The 21,777-nt window shown below is 29.3% G+C and overlaps 4 protein-coding genes and 1 long non-coding RNA gene across 6 annotated transcripts; 1 reads left to right on the top strand and 4 right to left on the bottom strand.

The window, feature by feature from the left end:
- Positions 1-2,737: 2,737 nt before the first annotated feature.
- On the bottom strand, positions 2,738-3,772 carry LOC134838549 (uncharacterized). 2 transcript variants are annotated; one of them, XR_010162359.1, is made up of 3 exons: positions 3,668-3,772; positions 3,305-3,605; positions 2,738-3,245 (listed from the first exon to the last, which is right to left on the bottom strand). It is a non-coding gene; the product is annotated as an uncharacterized LOC134838549 (long non-coding RNA). The 2 variants fall into 2 exon arrangements; XR_010162358.1 differs by having other exon boundaries at positions 3,240-3,605.
- An 854-nt stretch (positions 3,773-4,626) lies between these two features.
- On the top strand, positions 4,627-7,731 carry LOC134827287 (uncharacterized). The gene is made up of 4 exons (XM_063839870.1): positions 4,627-4,731; positions 5,274-5,593; positions 5,647-5,820; positions 5,880-7,731. The coding sequence occupies exons 1-4, from the start codon at positions 4,627-4,629 to the stop codon at positions 7,729-7,731; spliced, it is 2,451 nt and encodes an 816-aa protein (XP_063695940.1).
- An 8,926-nt stretch (positions 7,732-16,657) lies between these two features.
- Positions 16,658-18,227, bottom strand: LOC134838075 (farnesol dehydrogenase-like). The gene is made up of 3 exons (XM_063853519.1): positions 17,612-18,227; positions 17,392-17,544; positions 16,658-16,817 (listed from the first exon to the last, which is right to left on the bottom strand). The coding sequence occupies exons 1-3, from the start codon at positions 18,182-18,184 to the stop codon at positions 16,776-16,778; spliced, it is 768 nt and encodes a 255-aa protein (XP_063709589.1). The 5' UTR covers positions 18,185-18,227; the 3' UTR covers positions 16,658-16,775.
- A 299-nt stretch (positions 18,228-18,526) lies between these two features.
- LOC134838076 (farnesol dehydrogenase-like) lies at positions 18,527-20,031 on the bottom strand. Its single transcript, XM_063853520.1, has 3 exons — positions 19,428-20,031; positions 18,719-18,871; positions 18,527-18,657 (listed from the first exon to the last, which is right to left on the bottom strand). The coding sequence occupies exons 1-3, from the start codon at positions 19,998-20,000 to the stop codon at positions 18,616-18,618; spliced, it is 768 nt and encodes a 255-aa protein (XP_063709590.1). The 5' UTR covers positions 20,001-20,031; the 3' UTR covers positions 18,527-18,615.
- A 235-nt stretch (positions 20,032-20,266) lies between these two features.
- Positions 20,267-21,232, bottom strand: LOC134838284 (farnesol dehydrogenase-like). Its single transcript, XM_063853783.1, has 3 exons — positions 20,640-21,232; positions 20,425-20,577; positions 20,267-20,360 (listed from the first exon to the last, which is right to left on the bottom strand). Exons 1-3 carry the CDS (start codon positions 21,210-21,212, stop codon positions 20,319-20,321), a joined length of 768 nt encoding a protein of 255 aa, XP_063709853.1. The 5' UTR covers positions 21,213-21,232; the 3' UTR covers positions 20,267-20,318.
- Between the last annotated feature and the right edge of the window lie 545 nt (positions 21,233-21,777).

The following is a 21,777-nucleotide window of genomic DNA, read 5'->3' as shown; positions in this document are numbered from 1 at the left end:
TATGAAATATTCTGAAATTTATTTTAAATCAGAAATTTCAAATTGAACAGTAAAAAAAACATCAAAAAAATTATTTACCGCTCAAAAATTCATAAAATTTTGTCATTTGTAATTTTGTCAACTTTTTTTTTATTTTGCCCCCCCCATTTAATTTTAAAAAATTTTGGACTTTATTTTTGATTTTCATTTGGAGCGGCCTTATTAATATTACATATTTTTAATATTTTTTTTATTATATATCTTGAGAAATAAATTTGGTAAAAAGGACATTTTGGCAAAATTGAATGCATTTCAAAGAAAATCAATGCAATTATAAACTAATAATCAAGTAAGCACAAAAATCAAAAAATTATTAGACCGATTTAATTAAAAACTGTTAAATGAGAGATGCAAGAGTACTCATCCAAAAAACTTTGCTTTTCTCAATTCAAAGTCCAACATCCGTATCAGTATCTAAATGAACGCCAATTTGTTTAGAATTAGAGAGTTGTATTTTTTTCCTTTACTAATATCATAAAAATTTATGAAAAATGTGTCTTCAGGGTCTTTTGTCGGACCAATACAGCATGTAATCAGAATCCAAGTTAATAACATTGATAGAAACTGCGTGAATTACAGTCGTGACATCATTTGTGAACTTTTTTTTTTATCACACACAAACAGCAAAGTTCAACTAAAATTCAGTAAAAGGGAAATAAAAATAGAATTAAAGTCTAACAAGCAAAAAAAAATCATAAAAATGAAACGTTGGTCACCTGCGGCAAAATATAAGTTAGTTAGAAGTTGGAAACACATGGAGTCATCGGATATCGTTAAAGATCGATACAGAAATTTTCATACTTTCATTCCGAGGTACGTCATGAGAAAAGAAAAAAGTGTTGAAAAAAAAAGAGTGTGAAAAGATTTTTTTTATTGCGCTCTCGTAATATTAAATTAATCTAATTAGCATTTTGTGGAATTTTTATAACTTGTGTATATTTAAATTAAAAAAAAAAGTTAAGAGGAAGTTGAACAGTTAAGCCACAAAAGTTTAAGGAAAAAAAAATGTTTATAAAAAATACATACATCAAATATCGTGTATATACATTTAATACAATTTTCAATAGAATTCGACAAAATTTAAAAAAAATCTGAAAAAGTAAAAAAAATTGAATAGTGTTCGAACTTATATATAAAAATCGAAATTATTTTTTTTTAAAGAATTGACTTAATTTTGAATGAATTCACTTTTCGCTATTTCAAGCAAAAATATTTTCAAATCACAAAAAAACGTCAATACTTGAACAAGACAGAAGTGAAAACATGATCATCATAAAAGTGATTGAATCTTCGAGCGGTTGTCTTTAATGATAGTTATTACAGCAATTGTGCCCATACCCAAAAGAATAATTCGCTTTATAGTATTTATAGAAATTAAATTCGTATTAAGTGTTCGTGATCTTGTTAAAAATGTTTTTTTAACCCCCAAAGATATTTCTTGTTGTGTTCGCGATTAAAGTTCAAAAGCGATCAAAAATTTGTTCCAATCATACTTAACGCATTAACTACGATAGAGAAGCAATTATACTGAAAAGGTGAAATATATAAAAAAAAAAATAATTATTAATAATATTTATCTGCATGTGAGAAATTTTTAATTTTATTAAAAAGTTTGTTTGTAAATCTTCGTTTTCCTTTCTTTCATTTATTGTTCATAAATTTAACAATCAATTCTTTTCAAACCTCACAATTTTCGCCTTTTTTTTTCGTTTCATGTACTTCAAAACCAAAATACACGCAAACGTGCGTAAATTTTTTATAAAACTTTACTGAAACACGCTATATTTATTAAATAAAAATATATTTTTTTTTATTTATAATTCAATTTACTTGATTACTGTTGTAATTGCGATGAAAAGTAAAAAAAAAATATTAAAATAAAAACAGAAAGGCAACAACAAAATTGTCACCAAATTAGTACGAGATCACGAACCAATGTTGTTGATTACAATTTTTAAACCACAAAAAAAGAAACATTTGTAACTAATTAGTGACGGTTTCATTTTTTATATACGGTTTTTTTTTAGTAAAATGATGATTGTTGTGTTTCTTTTTGTTTCACTATTGAGATTAGTTTGGGTCAGAATTAAAGAAATTTTACGGTCAGCATGTGTTTGAAAGTTTCATGTTAATATTTTGCGATATTATGCATAATATTTGCTATTAAGGCCGCTCCAAATGAAAATCAAAAATAAAGTCCGATGCCCCATTTCAAAAGTCAAAAATCCAATGGGGCAAAATAAAAAAAAAAGTTAAAAATGTCATCAAAATCGTCCTGTTTTTGGACTTTTTTCATAATTTTTCAAGAAATTTTCATAAATTTTTTAAAAAATTTTTCAATTTTTACTGATTTTTGTCTAAAAATCAAATTTTAACATAAAATTTCTCCTCTCAAAAATTTTTTTATTAAATTACTGAATTTATTTTTTAAAATTTTTTGACAGTTATTTTTTATGAAATTTTTTTCTATAATTTTTAAAATGAAACATTCTTAAATCTATTTTAAATTAGCAAATCTTAAAGTAAAAATTAAAAAAAAAAACATCAAAAATATTATTCAACACTCAAAAATTGTTAAAATTTTGTGATTTTGTATGAAAATTGTATTTCAAAACTTTTTTTTTTATTTTGCCCCCCCCCCCCATTTTATTTTCAAAAATTTTGGACTTTATTTTTGATTTTCATTTGGAGCGGCCTAACTACAAAGATACAACTACAAAATACGCCGCAGATTGATTAAAAACATAATTTATTGCTGACACTGTTGATCTAATTTCTTGAAGAATCCACACACGTTGTAAGAACAAGAAAAAGAGGAATTTTCCAATGAACTCTTGTTCTCATTTACCTATATTTGTACATATTTGCTAAAAACTTGTTTGTTTTTTGGCACACGATACAGTTGCGATAATTTTAATACGATCAAATTCAATTTGTATTCAGACTTTCCGTATCGTACCTACATATTAACTAAAGAACGTTACTCCGATTTGTGTGCGATACGCATTAAATGGTCTGCATTGGCGATCATTTACTACATTTCTGTACGCCGCCGTCGTCGTTAGAACTGAATGAATGAAGAAATAACTGTTTGTTCTGGTTTTTACTCTTTCTTTTTTTTTACTACTATGATGCATCTCGCACTACTCTAATAGTCGTTCGCCAATAAATGGGTCAATCAAGAAATTTGCTACACACACTTGGAGCTGCAAAGAAATGCATTTCAGTGTGTCACAAGCAACGATCGAGTCAAATAGTAACAAACTGATTTATTTTTGTGAATATAACATGGAAAGTGCTTAACAAATAATAATACATTAAAATTACTCCTCAACCCTTGTGCGTCTTCTTTTTGTTTGGATTTCGTTAAACTTGAATTTCGGCAAAAATATATGACTTTCAGCAAAATCTAAAGTTTCATCCTCAAAGTCGATAAGTACTTCCGAGCTCGTCTCCCGTAGTTGGCGAAATTTGTGTTTAAAAACATTTTGAAGAGCGATTTCAAGAGGACTTTGATTGCTCGTTGTGAAAATTATAGACATCAGTAAAAGTGTGATTAAAATCTTCTGAAAAAAAATCAAGATTTTAATAATAATTTTTTTTTTTGTGAAAATATTCAATTACTTACATTCATTTATGACAAAAAAAATGTGAAACTTCAAATCAACAAAAAAAAATTTTTTAAATTGTTATTTTAGTCTGTTCTCCGATAATATCTAACATTAACTAAATCTTGTGATACTACGTGATAGCATTAAAAGTTACTGCCAACAATAGGGCACGTTCGCTAATTATCACAATTGTACGTTTTTTTCATTATCACGCGGCTTACCTTAGCGAGATGATGCTATTATGCACTTGTTTACGTTTAGTTTTAATTTTAATCAATTTTCGAATCGATGATAATCTAAGAGATCAATCGACATTACATAAAGCCATCCATCAAGGCATCTTTTAAAATGAGCATTTAAATTATGATAATCATCTTTAACATTTTTTTTTGTACATCAGATGTCAGACAATGATAGTTGTTCAATTAAATTTAATATTGTTATGCAAAAAGATACAAAATGAAATTATGAATTCATTTCATTTTATTATTTTTGTACATTTTTTTTTGCGTTCAATTGTCAGTTTATTATTGTAGATGATGTAAAAAATAATAAATTTTTGTTACATTTTGTCGTTAATTGTATTTCGACAATTTGGGAGCCAATCCAATCTCCATTGAAATAAATTAATTTTTGTTTTGTTCAATTACGGATATTATGTTAAAGTTCGTTACGGTGACCAAAAGTACCTAATCGAAGGAAAAAATTTTTTTAAATAGGTCTTTCTATTTGTTCCAGTTAATTATGGGTTGTTATTAAAAAATTACAGTCTATTGTCCTCAATTTTTACAGCAAAGCTTCTGTTGATTCCATCCATGAGAAAAATTGCTTTTTGTACTTTTGAATGATTTATGATTCTTTCTTTTTCATTTTATTACTAAATACATGCGTTGGATTGTTACATCATTTTATATTCTTTTTCAGATACATAACACTCTGTTTGCTGCATGAAAGTAATAGTTGTGACGGTAGTAAGATGTCGCCAAGTGCAGGAAAAAGTCCCCCAAGCAGTACACGATCATCATCGTCATACGATATCAAAGATGTGAGACCTGAGTTTAGCAATGAAGCTGTTGAAAAAGTAAGAAAAAAATATTTTTTTTAATAATTCTAATTCTAAAAATTTTGAAAAAAAAATTTTCTCTTCGTAAAACGCCTTCTCATGAAACTTACCCTTTTGAAAAAAAAAAAAATTTTTTTTCTCTTCGTAAAACGCCTTCTCATGAAACTTACCCTAAACAATGTTTTTCATAAAAAAAATTTTTTTTTTGAAAATTTGAAAAAAAAAAAAATTTTTTTTTTTTAAATTTGAAAAAAGAAAAATTTTTTTTTTTTTTTTGAAAATTTCGAAAATAAAATTTTTCTCTTCGTAAAACGCCTTCTCATGAAACTTACCCTAAACAATGTTTTTCATAAAAAAAAAAAAAAGTTTTTTTTTTTTTGGAAAAAAAAATTTTTTTCTAAAATTTTTTTACTTTTTTTTCATTTTTTTTTTTTTTTAAATTTGGAAAAAATCAAAATAAAATTTTTCTCTTCGTAAAACGCCTTCTCATGAAACTTACCCTAAACAATGTTTTTCATAAAAAAAAAATTTAATTCTAATTTTTTCTTTTATTTTTAAAGGAAAATCAACGCCCTCCAATTTACAATCCCGAAGACTATTTGCTCTCTCTCAAAAAATACAGCAAAATTGGCGCAAGTGACAAATGTCAGTCAGTATATGAGAAATTCAGTGAGACAAGTAATGATGATGAAGCGGAAAAAAAGGAAAAACTTCAAATGAGTCGATCGAAAACGCTACCGGCGAAAAGCAAAGCAAGTAAACGGAATTCAACGACATCAAATAACACGGAAGATTCGACGGAAATGACTCTCAGACAATTTGGATCAATTACTGATCTGTTGACAAAATTGAGATCGGATTTGAGATGTTCCTTCTTGAGGTAAATTTTTTTCTTTAAATGTCATTGAACTTAATAAATTTTTTTTTTAATAGTTTTGTTCAAGAATTCGTTGCGACGCCAGTTGATGGAGTAACTCTCTTGTTAGAAACATTGCGCGCTTTGCAATTAAGTCAATCAGCTGCTTTGGATAAAACATCTTCAGTTACAAATGGCTTTCGAACTCATGCTTTTCAACGAAGAGCTTTGTTGGATGAACTTGCTTGTTTGTAAGATTTCTTAATTTTTTTCGTTATGTAAATATTTTTTAATTTTTGTGTAATTTCAGACAATGTTTGAGTATTTGTTGCTCTCGAACTCCTGAAGCAGGAACAAGATTGGGAACAACGCCAATTGGATTATTGCCTCTTGCTGTTTCTGCAACAGGAACAGGAATTCGTTCACGTATTACTGCAATTCAGTTATTGACTGTCGCTTGCGATAAAGTTGCCTTATCGGATGGATCTCATCGTGTTGCTTCAAACGGGCATTCAGCAGTTTCAGATGCTCTTTCAACTTTGAGACTTCGATGCGGAGAGCCTGTTAGATTTCGACTGATGGTTGGTATGTTCAATAGCGGAGGCGGATCCGGAGAGTTGCAAACTTTCGGTTTGAAATTTATAAATACTTTAATGGAAAGCGCCGAAACACTTCAAGATAAACTCTATTTGCAAGCAGAATTACATCAAGCTGGATTTGATCCAAAATTGATGACAAAAACGGTAGCATCAACTTCAGTTTGGTTCGAAAAGCTACATGAAGAACTCAAACGATGGGAAGTGCAAAAAATTGACGTTGAATCGTTACAAACGATCGCTTTGAATGCTGAACAACTTCGGAGTAAACTGATAACGTTGGAAAGGCGAGTTACAACACTTCAAGATGAAAAAAGTTTGTTGGCAACAATGGAAAGTCGTTTACAGGAAAGATGTGCAGAATTGCAACGAGAAGTTAGAAAGTTACGACAAATGCAACACGAACAAAATACTTCACACAAAAGTCCCGTTGCTCTTCCGCGACAAGCACTTCCCGAAAGTTCTTCAAAACGAATTAATTCAGAACATGAAGATGAAGGCATTAGCGGTTCAGATGCGGGACATAGCATCAGTCCTGATCCTTCAAGTGAAGAAAACTTTATGAGAAAAGGATCGAATATGAGTTCAAACAAGTTTAGTATTTTGTTGACAGAGAACAACTCTCCAACTTCCGAAAAAGAACGAAATTTGGAAGAAAATATTGAAGATGTCATTGAAGAATTGGAAAATATCGTTTCTGATGCTGAAAGAGATATTTTGCATGAAAATAATAGTCAATCGCCCGAAACTTCCGAAATTCAATTAAGTGAGCAATACAGCAGTTACGAGCAATATTCAAGCGAATATGAAATCATTCCGTCGAATCTTCTTCCTGCGCCTCCAAAAAAGACAAAATCCTTAATTCATCTTTTTTGCAACCCATCCGATGTTGATTCCTCCGATTATATGATCGTCGATGCTCCGCAACAAGTGAGAAATCCCTTTTTCCGTAACGAAGAAGATCCCGTTCAAGATCGTGCTCGAAAAATTTACATTGACGATCCCATTGTATATCCCGAAGATCGTTTACCTCCGCCCGATGTCGTTCATAATGCACGTCGTCACAGCAGAGATAACACAAATCGCGCAATTTTGAATGTCATTATGGATGCACGTGAAAAAGAACGTCGAGCACATTCGTTAGAGAGAGATGTTACTGTAATGCCGCCGCCTCAGCAATATAACGGAGTGTTTTTCATCGGAAGTGAATCGAATAATCGCCAACATGAAAGAGAGCAAAATTCGCGTCGTCAGGTCTCAAAAAGTCTCGATCGTATGGCAAATTGTGGCGTGGATTCCATGATCGATGTTATCGAACCACAAAGTTATAATGCAAGAATTATCGAGCGTGGAAGACAACCATTGCCGCAAGTTGCTCTGACAAAACCTCGAACTTCAGGTAACAAAGTCCCATCAGCATCCCATCAGCAAACATTCAATTCCAATTTTAAATATAACCCTGGCACGTTACATTATGGCATGCCAATTACGGCGAGAGGAACAAGTCGCGCAAGTTCAAGCAATTTAGGGCCGCGTGTTACAGATATTGTTTCAGGATTATATTGAAAAGTTGATGCAAAAATTTTTTTTCCAAGATTTTTATGCCCTCTTATAAAATGCATCAATTTTTTTCCTTTTTTATCCTTTAAAAGAATAGATTAGAATAAATTACTAACACAGCACAAAAACTAAAAACGTAGCATGGCGAGATCGCATCGGAACAATTTGCTGTTGTTGGACAAATAATTCGTCGACAAATACTAAAGCAATACTCTATGGACCTGATTGTGAAATGACATCGATCGATTGTCCCCATAACTATGGATATGAATGTTAAAAATTCACACACGACTGTAAATTAAATTATTTTTTAACAACACAATAATTAACAGCATCTTAGTTTATAAATAAATAGTTAAATGAGAAGTGCATGTAATCTCCTTTGTAATTTATGTAGGATATTAAGACGAAATAAAATTTTTCACAGAAAAACAGGTAATATGATTTTTTTTAATTACCTCAACAATTCCGCATTGCTGTTGTGATGCATTTTTCTTTGAAAATTTTGTATTTCAGTTCTATTCGAGAATTAAACAGAGATTCTTATTCATGTGGCGGACAAAATTAATTTTTTCTATATTATTTGTGTATAATTTGTATATTATATAAAATAACATATATGTATATGTATAACATATATGTATACTATATAATATATTATTATTATATTGTTATATTTATTATATATTATTTTTATACTAAATACCAAAATTTTTACCATTAATCGATGAAAAAATAAATCAATAAAAATGTTTTTTTTAAATTTATCCAATTTATCCGATTTATGCTCAAAATTATGATATTTAGGATGAAAAAAATATATATTAAAATCATATGTATATTATATGATGTATAATTAATATATAACATAATATAATATTATACAATAGGATTATAATATATAATATGTATATTATACATTATATAATATGCATATAATTTTTATATAAATTTTTTTCATACTAAATATCAAAAATTATACCTTAAATCGATGAAAAAATAACTCAATAAGAGTGTTTTTGTTAAATTATGCATTTTAAACTTCGATTTATGCTTAAATTTTTGATGTTTAGTATGAAAAAAATATATATAAAAATTATATGCATATCATAAAATGTATAATATACAATATAATATACATATTATATAATCATATTGTATATTATTATATTATATTATATATATTACATATTATAATACATTATATAATATACAAATTATATACATATAATATAGAAATTTTGTCCGCAGCTTCAAAATACGCTGATGTAATATATTTGTAGAATGGTAATTTACAATTTCTATAATAAATGCAGGACTCAAGCCAAGAAGAACAACCTTTTCCTCTTTCGAAAACATAAATAAACATACGATGCGCACTGTTAGGAGCAAAAATTAAAATAAAATAGGCTAATGAAATGTTTACGCTGGCAATTATGGGGAAGAGAGTCTTAATGACAATGATGTATTTAGTTGTGTGTTTCTGATTATGTCTGACATGTACCTTCACATGTACTCATACTCTCAATTTATTACAAATTTTTGCTTTTGAAACAACAAACACCTTAATAAAAAGAAAAACAAAAAGTTCACAATCTACTCGGGTCTCAGTTTGTACGGAAAATGTGTATGAAGCGAACAAACTTAATCAAGATAAATACCTAAAACTAAAAGCTTTTTGTACAACTTTTATACCTCTCATTCTCTCGCCTTATATTGTATTCAATTACTTGCAAAACAGGCACACACAACATGTTTGCATTAAAATTTTCCCTTGTAAATTACAACAGTGTGTGTGTGTGCGAAAGTTGTTTTCCTTTTATTTTGAACCAATTTTATTTTAAAACAAAATAATTTTCAGCATCATCATGATGGAAACCACAATTATGTTTATGTATATGTCTTCGTTTCGCAAATAACAAAGCAAACTCATGTTGTCAAGCACTCGAAAACTTTGTAAAAATGGGTAAAATGCATTTATTTTCAGCAGTTTCAGCAGTGTAATGATATAAAAGATAATGTCAGATACCATCGTTGTTTGATAAATTTTCGGATCAAATTATTTTAGAACTTTTACTCTAATGTGCATAGCAATATCAAGTGTTTCAAACAACGGACCAACCGAGTAAACGGAAGGTGTGAACGCTAAAAGCACTGCTGCTCAAGAGATAGAGGCGTTTTACTACAAATAACTTCCATGAATTAATTTTCTGCAGATCACACACACTCGCTTTTTGTTAGGCAACGAATATTACATTTTTGTTTTTCTTGCTGCTGCTGCTTCTGCTTGGATTATTCGCACATTGTTCGTGTTAGCATTAAAGGTGAGTGTGTTATTATTTGTTTTTCCGATATATACTTTAATAATAATGCCAGCGAAAAGCTGTACAAAGTCCCTGTAGATTCGCGCTGTCGACGCTTGACATTTTGTCTAACAACACACATGAGGCGCATAAAACAAAAAGCCAACTTGGATGGCATTTAACGTTTGTTGTCTCGCTAAAATAATATCAGACCAAGTTTTAAACTCAACAGGGAAAAAATCGTATGTGTGAAATTTATGACATCTTTGTTTACTACTCTCTTCTGAAAAAAGGACTTTTTAGGCCGCTCCAAATGAAAATCAAAAATAAAGTCCGATGCCCCATTTTAAAAGTCGAAAATCCAATGGGGCAAAATAAAAAAAAAAGTTAAAAATTTAACCAAAAATGACCGTTTTTCGGTGTATTTTCATAATTTTTCAAGAAAATTTCCAAAAAATTTTTGAAAAATTTTCAATTTATTCTAATTTTTGTTTTGGAAATCATATTTTATCATAAATTTTCTTCTCTAAAAATATTTTTCATAAAATTATTAATTTTTTTTTTCAAAATTTTTTGACAGTTATTTTTTATGAATTTTTTTTTCTTTAATTTTTAATATGAAATATTCTGAAATCTATTTTAAATAAGCAAATTTCAAAGTAAATAGTAAAAAAACATCAAAAATATTATTTAACGCTCAAAAATTGATAAAATTTTGTCATTTTGTATGAAAATAGTATTTCAAAACTTTTTTTTTATTTTGCCCCCCCCCCCCATTTTATTTTAAAAAATTTTGGACTTTATTTTTGATTTTCATTTGGAGCGGCCTTATTGCAAAAAAAAGAGATTGCTTCATGAATTATTAAAGTGTCACGATTTCACAATTTTGATGAAAAATTATCCCTCGATACGATATCGTTTTAACCGTCACACCTCCGCATTAATATTGCAAAATTTCAATAAAACCATGGTCTAAAGTAATAATATTTGAAGAACAAATATCAATTTTGTGATATTCATAAATTTTGTTGAATTTTTTTTTCCTGCGTATATTGGAATAAATTGCCCCAGAGAGTTCACTTGTTTTTTGTAGTCGCATGAAAATCTGCAGCTGATACTATTCAAAATATATAAATCCCCTTTCTCGTGTGTGTTTGTTATGTGTTTATTTATCTATGATATTATAGGTTTAGAGGAAATATTATACTAAAATTGGAAAAACCATAAATATGTTTAGAGTGCACCCTCAAAAATGATTCTATTGAATCGAACGAGCGAGAAAAATTAGATTTTTGTGTGTGAATAAAAAAAAATATATTAATGATTTTTTAAATTCGACTCCCCTGACAGATATTTTCTCTTGATGGGTGCAAACATGTGACTCAAGTGTGTGTTAAGTAAAAATAAATAAAATATTTTTCGACATTTTTATTATTAATATCAGAAAATATTTGTTTTTTCTGATTTTACGCATGCAACGCGCCTAAATTCTATTTATTTTTGTTGGTATATTCACAAATATTTGTCAATTTTCAGTTTTCGACGTTTGAAAATAATAAATTCATTACTAATTTTAAATAATTGCAGGAAAATCGAGTAAATGCAATTATTAACGGAAGAGTTTCAATGCGAAATTTCCCTAAAACATTGTGATTTATTGAAATTTATCCTCTTTCCATAGATTTCAATTAATCACGTACGATTCGATGTTGACACTATCTTTAGTTAGAATTGGATTTGAAAAGTGAAAAATGAACACAAGTGTCTTGTATCCTATTTCACTTTGAGGTAAATTGTCGAAATTGAAGTAAAACACCATGTAAGGCGATATTTCAGAAAAAAAACGGAATGAAGTGAAGACAAGAAGATAAAATATGTGGTTTAAAAGCACTTTTTTATGTGCCGTAATAATTTCAACTGACACGAAGATGTCCGATATTTCCACAAAAAAAAAATAGTTTAATGATACACAAAACACGTGTTTGAGTGCATGTAATCCTATCCTCATCATCTAACTTTTTACTCGTATTCTATCGTCGTCATACAAACTATTTTGAAAACACTGAATTGAGTAGAGTGTTATAGTGAAAGAGTGACAATATTAATTGTGTGATGTTCCTCAAATGATAATTTTGTAGTTAACACTAACGAACATGTGTTGTTGTCTTGTTTTTGTGTGTTTTGTCAGTATAGGGAGAAAATAATAATTAATTTTTAATTTATTTACCTACAGAACCCGATCTTTTTTTTATATTTCCAGAGAAAAGTTGGAGATTGGTTGGATTCGAATTTATATTACGCGCCATATTTTGAAAGTAAAATAACAAGTAATTTGCCGAAGGCTATTCAAAACAATGCGAAATCTTCAAACATTTGTGAGCGTGAATTCTGACAGAACTCGTTTCGTGCGTGCAACCGTTTCTCGTGTAAGAAGGAGAAATTTTCCATCAAAAGAGAAAAAATAGAGAAAGTAGTCGTCTAAAGAACGACATACTAAACCGCATTTCGAGGTTGCATATGTATCTTTGCTTTTCGTACTCCTTATTCCAGATTCTTTTTACTCCTTATTTTACGTTTTCATACCCTTCACTTCACAATTTAATTCTCCTCATTTCACATTTTCGAACTCCTCATTTCACATTTTTGAACTCCTCATTTCACATTTTCGAACTCCTCATTTCACATTTTCGAACTCCTCATTTCACATTTTCGAACCCCTCATTTCACATTTTCGAACTCCTCATTTCACATTTTCGAACTCCTCATTTCACATTTTCGAACCCCTCATTTCACATTTTCGAACCCCTCATTTCACATTTTCGAACTCCTCATTTCACATTTTCGAACTCCTCATTTCACATTTTTAAACTCCTTATTTCACATTTTCAAACTCCTCTTTTCACATTTTCGTACTCCTCATGACCCTTTCACAATTCCGCACACCTCACAACCCAAGGAACTGCCTACTGACCTTCAGGGTCCTCACATAACTAACATAATTACAGAAAAAAATTTTGGGGCACACCGGAACACACACACAGACGACAAGTCGAGTTTAATACCGCATTTTTTCTTCGAAATGCGGTAAAAAAACAGACAAGAACAGAAATTGAATTGAAAACATTTCCATCATATTTTTGCCTGTAGGGAATGTTGATGTCTTGAATAGATTTATGACTCAAAGGGTGCATGGCAAGTAACAATAAATAATCATCGTTTAAATGGATAACAAATGTCATGAAAAAGACTCTTCTTGGGAAATCCGAAAAAAAAAATCGGTGTCATAGCAACAGAATCTGGGACAAACTGCTGCATGTAATTTCCCATAACATAATTTAAATGAAAAATTTCAGGCATGAGCCACAAGAGAAACATTGTTTTTGTCTTCATACCTTTGCTTTGCCGTTGACAAGCAGCAAGTATAGTCCAGAATGATGGAATTTTACGCTTTGTTCATTCTCGTTCTCTATGCGACTAAATTTGAGAAAATTTAATGAAATAATTTCTTGCTGTAACCCAACATTGAGGGAATTTTGGTCACTGTGCTTGGTTAAGTATCAGGAAAATTGAGAAATTTTATTGGAAAACTCTCGACTAAAGGTAATTGAGACGAAAGAAGCCATCAGCTTCGATAATTCCCCTGAAAGAAACATTAATTACGCTCAATAAGACAACTCAAATCCCTTTTGGTTTACTTAAAGCCACATGTCTTTAATGTATTTTACATAAGATCCGTAGGATTACCCAATTCACATGAAAAAATCTCTCTCCAAAAGTATATTTCATTCCTTTTTAATAAAAAGCAATTTATTTTTAGATAAATCGATTTCTCCTTCTTTTCGTAATATACCATTTTCAGATACTTTCCGCTCAATTCTCTTGCCAGCTTACCAAAATAATCAGCGACAACAGGATAATTTTATCTGCAAATCCTTTCTTTATTATATTATTATAATTATGGCGTTCAAAGTTTAGGAAGAGTTGAGTGACGACGACGACGACGTGCAAGAAAGGTGTGTCGTTATAATAATATTTTAATTTCATTATGTACTTAGAGATAGCGAACACGACGACGTGCGCAAATGAATGAGTGCGACACATCAAATTTATAAGCTTGCATGCAAATTATCGTTCCGGGCGACGATGATTATGTTTGCAAAATTGTGAAACACACGCAACGCATCGTATTTATGAAAAATTGAATGAAATAAATGAATAAATAAGAGACACTCCTCGACTTTGGTGCAATTAATTTGAATAAATAAATTATGTTGATATGAACTTTAATCCTTTTTTTTTAGTTTTTTCCGCTACCTAAGCTGTTTGATGGCGAAATAGCACGAAAAAGTTGAAAACGGAAGAACGAAAAGTTCCAATTATGAAAATTAAAAGAAAATATTCATGAATTAACAATAAAAAATAAATAATAAGAGGAGATATTAACCCTCGCGGTAAGAAAATAAGAAACGAAAATGAGAGACGAAAACTCATTTCCTATGAAAATACTCGAGTTTTTGATCTTTTATGCATGCTGATTTTTATGTAAAGAAGTTAAATAAAAGAATCTCAGTCAATTATGTAATTCAAACCAGAAAAAATAAATAAAACACGAATCGTAAATGAATTAACTTTCAATTAACGCACGTCTTTGAAGAAACAAATGACGTTGATGAGACAGCAACAAAAGATCTAATCTCTCGTTCTAACTCGCTAAATAAGGCCGCTCCAAATGAAAATTTTAAATTTTTTCCAAAATTTTTTAAAATGAAATTAAAATATAAAAAAAAAAAAGTTTTGAAATACTATTTTCATACTAAATGATAAGATTTTATTAATTTTAAGCCATTAAATAATATTTTTGATGTTTTTTTTACTATTTACGTTGAAATTGGCTTATTTAAAATAGATTTTAGAATATTTCATATAAAAAATTAAAGAAAAAAAATTATAAAAAATAACTGTCAAAAAATTTTGAAAAAAAAAATTAATAATTTTATGAAAAATATTTTTAGAGAAGAAAATTTATGATAAAATATGATTATGAAATTACACCAAAAAACGGTCATTTTTGCGTAAATTTTTAACTTTTTTTTTTATTTTGCCCCAAAGAAGTTAAATAAAAGGAATTTTCAGTCAATTATGTAATTTTACCAGAAAAAATAAAAAAACGCATCGTAAATTTAACTTTTTAACGCACGTCTTTGAAGAAACAAATGACGTTGATGAGACAGCAACAAAAGATCTAATCTCTCGTTCTAACTCGCTAAATAAATAAAAAAAAATAATAATTACACTTTTGTCTTTTAATCATCCACGAAACTTTTGTGTAGCTCGAGGCATTAAGGACATGTAACTGGATATTTTTAGTCAATCCTGCAATTGAGTTGAATTGAATGTAAAAGGAAAAAGAATGGCGAAGACACGTAGCTATAAAATAAAGTTTTCTCGACTACTTCTTTGCTTCTTCTTCGCTTGCCTTGTCTTGATATATAAATGAAATCATTAAAACTTTTACTTCCTCTCAATTTATTCATGCACGCAGCACGAGGAAAATGTCTGATATTGACTGTTTTTACTTTTCTTACGTCGTTGGTCTTCTTTTTCCATATGGCATGGTTCATGACTTACTTATATGTATGTGACCAACAAGAAAAGTTTAGTTTCTTCATTTTCAGCTTGCAAAATTCAATTCAAACATTTTATTTCAGCATTTCACTTGAGTTGAGTTAAACTTTTATATTATTCTGTTTACTTTTTTTCCTCTTTTTTTATTAATTCCGTTTAAGAAATAGATATGAAGAGCATAAAAAATTGGAGAAAAGTTTCTCTTCACTCACTTGATGCTTATTTACCTTTTATTTTTAGAAAAAGTGAGTTTGAGTGAATTTTATCACTACCTTCTTGTCAAAAAAATGTTACAAAACAATAATAATTTTGAGCATTGGTTCGTTGGTTAGTACATAAACCATCCATCAAGCGCACGATAAATATATAAATAAAATGAAATGAAATTGTTATCCAGAAGAAAATATTTTGTGAATTACAAAAAAAAAAGAACAAAGAAAGGAAACGTTTAAAATCGGAAAGCATGGATAATGAAATTCTTGAAAACATAGTTAGTTACAAAAGAAATGGTTTCCCTTTGTTTCGTATTTCATTATAATTAATAGATACAACAAGAGAATCCGTTGTTGAAAATGTAATTATCAGACTTGTAATATTAAATAAAGCAAATTCTGTTATGAAATTTTTGCTTTAATTTTTGTTTGGAAGAAATTTCTTTTCAACGAGCGTTACTTAATCCTTTTAAATGTAGGAGAAAAAAAAGAGAATGAGAAATCAAGACGCGTTACCTCCCATAAATAATTGTTAAATCATCGGTGAAAAAATCAATCAATTTTTTGAACCTACCGCAACTAATTAATAAAATTTTCTTTTCGGAATCTTTGACACAGGATTCCAATCAAAACAAATCCGATCGTTTTAACGCATTGAAGTGCATGAAATGTTATCTAACATTTTTATCTGAAATCAATTAGACAAGAGATGAAAAGGGACAAAAGAAACCGCTTTGTTACATGACCAACGAAATACTTTTGATTGAATTTTTTCTCGTATCTTGTTATTATTTAATTGGTTTTGACATGGAGATTAAGTAATTTCTCAAATTAAGGAAAAAAAATGTTTTATTGTCACAAAACACACAATTTGCTTCAAATTAACGAAATTTCTTGTGAAATCATTTTTTTAGAATTTTTCGCCTGTTGGTTGAACAGTTAATTCAGTAACCTACAAGAAAAAAATTAATTTTTAATATTTTTTAAGGCCGCTCCAAATTTTTTTCTAGGTTTTTGTCCCCTGCCTCATTTCAAAAGATGAAAATCCAATGGGGCAAAATAAAAAAAAAAGTTAAAAATTTCATCAAAATTGAGCATTTTTTGGTCATTTTCCTTACTTTTTCAAGGAATTTTCAAAAATTTTTTAAAATACTGTCATTTTTTAAATTTTTTTGTGTTGAAAATCGAAATTTTACATGAATTTTCTTCTCTAAAAATATTTCCTAAAAATTATTTTTCAAAAATTTTTTAAGGTTATTTTTATGAAATTTTTTTGTTAACATTTTTAACTTTTAAAAAATACTTTCAGATCAATTTTAAATCATCAAATCTCAATGTAAATATTACAAAAATACTAAAATTTCATTCAAAAAATATGAAAAATTTGTTAAAATTTTGTCATTTTGTATGAAATAGTATTTCAAAACTTTTTTTTTATTTTGCCCCCCCCCATTTTGAAAAAAATGTTTTGGGACAAAAACATCAAAAAAATTTGGAACGGCCTAAATAAAAATATAAATATTTACATTCAAATGTGCAGGAGTGCTCAATAAATATAAAATCGTGCTTGAAACATCCTTTCCGGATAACGCAGGTTCATTTTTAAACGCTTCCCAATTTTCAGAAGGTATTTGTGCTGCTTCGATAAACTCTGTTTTGACAATTCCGGGACTTACACTCTAAAAAATTTAAAAATTCGTTATCAATAAAAGTAAAATTATCATATTTTTGAGAAAAAAAACTTACAGTGACTTTAATACGTCTATTTCCAGCGCCATTTAATTCCATTCGAATTGTGCTCGTAAGGTTTGTCACGGCGTGCTTCGTTGCTGAATAAACGTTTGACATATCGAATCCCGGCAACGGCGTCATATGCCCAACAACACTATTGATATTGATGATGTAACAAGGATCTTCGTGTTTTTTCATTAATTTGTGAGCTGCACGAGTACAAGCTGCCAAACCCGTCAAATTAATATCGATTGTTGACTTTATTTCATCAACAGGCAATTTCTCATCGAAAAATTTTCCGTACTTCGTTCTTCCCGCATTGTTTACCAAAATGTGAACATACTTGAATTTCTTTTCGATCTCATTGAAGGCTTTTGCAACGGAATCAATGTTCGATACATCACACTCCATTGCGTAAATTTTGCCGGGAGCATGGGACATTTCTTTAGCTATTTCTTCAATTTTTGTCTTTCTGCGAGCCAATCCGACAACATGAATGCCTGCTTTTGCTAAATCTTTGACGATATCAGCTCCGATCCCTGCACTTGCGCCTGTAACAACGGCGATTTTTCCTTTCCATTGATCCATTTTTGGGTTTTTTTGAAATGAAATTAACGTGCGTTGTCCAAAAGAGAATTATTAAGACTACATTTAAAATCAGCAAATGTCGAGTATTAAATATAAAATCGTAAAGAAGCTCCGTAACGATGACTTAACAAAAAAATCGCACTTCGTATACCTCAGTTCTGTATAACTCATGCATTATAGCAATAATAAATACTGTATGCACGGCGTTCTAAACTCTTATATTTTTTTCAAGGTCGCGTTTTTGATAATTTGTCATGGAACAATGATGCTATTATTATACTCGGGTGACGAAATATAGCATGGGGCAGCAAATTTGGATTTAATTATGAAGATAATTATTTTGTCAGACCAAATTTTAATCATAAAGGTCATTTAAAGTACATCTTTTATTGTTTTTTTATTGAATTTAAAAAAAAATCAAATCAATTTTTTCACATCTTCTCTCCTGTAGCTTGACAAGTCAACTCAGTAATCTAAAAAAAAAATTATTTTAATTAAGAAAAAATATTTTTTATCAATTAATCATTAACTCACGTTCAAATGAGCAGGAGTACTTAACAAATACATGACAGTACTTGAAACATCTTTTCCCGATAACATAGGCTCATTTTGGTAATACTGTAAAAATTCTTGAGGGATTCCCGCAGCTTCTCCAAATTCGGTCATTACTCCGCCGGGACTTACGCTCTAAACAAAATATTAAGTTTTAATCATTAAGGCCGCTCCAAATTTTTTTCGAACTTTTTATCCCAAAAACTATTTTTCAAAATGGGGAGGGCAACAAAAAAAAATTTGAAATACTTTTTTTATACAAAATGAAAAAAATTATATAATTTTTGGTTATTTATCAATATTTTCGTTGTTTTTAATGTATATTCATTGAGAATTTCACATTTAAAATTGATTTCAAGGTTGAATTAAAATTGAAAAATAATTTTTCATAAAAAAAAAATAAAAAAAATCAAAAACTGATTTTTGATAAAATATTTTTTTTAGAGAAGAAATTCTTGTAAAAATATCATTTTCAAAACTAAAACTTAAAATTTTTCATAAAATTTTTTGAAATTTTCTTGAAAAATCATGAAAATAGGCCAAAAAACGGTCATTTTTGATGAAATTTTTAACTTTTTTTTTTTTGCCCCATTGGATTTTCAGCTTTTGAAATGGGGAATGGGACAAAAAGTTCAAAATAAATTTGGAGCGGCCTAAATTCAAATTTTGATATAATCAATAAAATATTTACCGTAATTTTAATACGACGATTTCCGGCGAAATTCAATTCTTGTCGAATTTGAGTCGTTAATGTTGTTACAGCGTGTTTCGTTGGTCCGTAAATATTCAAACACGATAATGCAGCATTTGGAGTCATGTGCCCCACGATACTGTTGATATTCACAATGTAACAATTATCTCCATGCTTTTGCATCAATTTGTAAGCTTCTCTTGTGCATTTAGCAAGTCCCGATATATTCAGATCGATAGTTTGTTGAATTTTCTCAAACGGTAAGTTTTCATCGAAAAAGTTTCCATAACGCATCATTCCAGCGTTATTAACAAGAATATGAACAATTTTGAATTTTGCTTCAATTTCGGCAAACGCTTTGGCAATGCAATCCAAATTCGAAATATCACACTTGATGGCATGAATTTTTCCGGGAGCGTTTGCCATTTCTTTCGCAATTTCTTCAACACGTTCATTTCTACGAGCTAATCCGACAACATTGATGCCTGCTTTTGCGAAGTCACGAATGATTTCAGCTCCAATTCCTGCACTTGCTCCTGTGACAACAGCAACTTTTCCCTTCCAATAATCCATTTTTTTGTAAAAATTATTTGAAAAACGTTTGAACACTTAAACAGAAGGTAACAAACTAATTTTTTTTCGACTAAACATGTATAAAAATAGAAGATGAGTGAATGAATAAAATTTTGAATGAGCGAAAATGTGCGTGTGTGTGTAAAAAAAAATTTATCTCATTCGAGAGCTCCATATAAATGATTTTAAAACTTAAAATTGAGTAAAGTGATGAGAATTATGAATCATTGTTGGTCTCCCCATATGGGTTTTGTTTAGTTAAACAGGTTGTTTCTATTTCAAACTACTTTATTTTGAAATTTTCCATTGTTTTATATATTAAAATGCTTCTCCCGTAGGTTGAACAGTCAATTCAGTAATCTAAAAATTCAAAGTTAAGAGTAAATTAAAGATAAGATTCGTTTCGATTGATAAAGAAACTTACGTTCATATGTGCAGGAGTACTCAATAAATACATGATCGTGCTCGAAACATCTTTTCCCGTTAAAGCTGGTTCATTCTTTGAAGCTTCCATCAATTCTGTCGGATATCCTCCTGCTTCGCCAAATTCCGTCAATATACGTCCTGGACTAACATTCTGAAAATAAAAAAAAAAATAAAGTTGAAATAAAATTTTAATTTAGTATTTTTAATACGAACCGTCACTTTGATACGACGATTTCCCTCAGAATTCAATTCAAGACGAATCGTATTGCTGAAAGTAGTTAAGCCATGTTTCGTTGTAAAATATACGTTCGAAGACAAAAATACAGGTTGAATAGTAACATGACCCGCGACACTGTTTATATTAATAATGTAGCAATTGTCTTTGTGCTTTTTCATTAATTTATGAGCTGCTTTCGTACAGGCAGCCAATCCAGTTAAATTAACATCAAATGTCGCTTTTATCTCATCAAATGGCATCTTTTCATCGAAAAAGTTTCCGAATTTTGTTCTTCCAGCATTGTTGATGAGAATATGTACGACCTTCAGTTTCGTCTCAATTTCCTTGAATGCCTTTGAAATTGAGTCCATGTTGGAAATGTCACATTCTATGGGGTAAAGTTTTCCGGGAGCATTTGCTAATTCTAAAGATAATTTTTCCATCCGTTCTTTTCTGCGGGCCAAACCAACTACGTGAACACCGGCTTTCATCAAATCTCGCACAATATCAGCGCCGATCCCTGCACTTGCGCCTGTTACAACGGCAACTTTTCCTTTCCATTGATCCATTTTTGGGATGTTTTGTTGACGACTTCGAATTTAGAACTGAAGAGTTTTCGTATCAACGTTAGCCTTTTTATATGGTCTGTTAAACAAATAATTCATACTATACATATTATCATGAGTCTTCATTTTTTGACTTTTTTGTTGACTCTTATCTTTATAAACAAAATTATCTATGTATATACGTTGTCAATACAATATTCAAAAATATTCAATTGATTTTTAAAATATTCATTAAAATGCCCGATTTATACTTAATAAGTTAAAAATAGATAAAAAAAAAATTATTTAATACTAAAAACAAAAAATCATTTCGGTAAACACTTATATTCTAAATTCTTCACTTATAAAAAAGCATTCATAATGATGATTTGCGACAAATTAAAAATTAAACAAAAATAAATAGTGTGCTTACTTTATCAAATTTAATACTTGACTTTGATTTATTTAATTTTGATATATTTTTTGAATTTCATTTATCTTGATTGATAAACTGACAAGACATTAAAGTCATAAAACTGTAAATTTATTTTTCTTTTGCACTTTTTTTAACCTAATTTAATTTTTTATT

This window comes from Culicoides brevitarsis, chromosome 1 (assembly GCF_036172545.1).
Source record: "Culicoides brevitarsis isolate CSIRO-B50_1 chromosome 1, AGI_CSIRO_Cbre_v1, whole genome shotgun sequence".
In the NCBI taxonomy this organism is placed as follows: Eukaryota; Metazoa; Arthropoda; class Insecta; order Diptera; family Ceratopogonidae; genus Culicoides; species Culicoides brevitarsis.
This window is presented reverse-complemented; position numbering and strand designations above follow the sequence as displayed.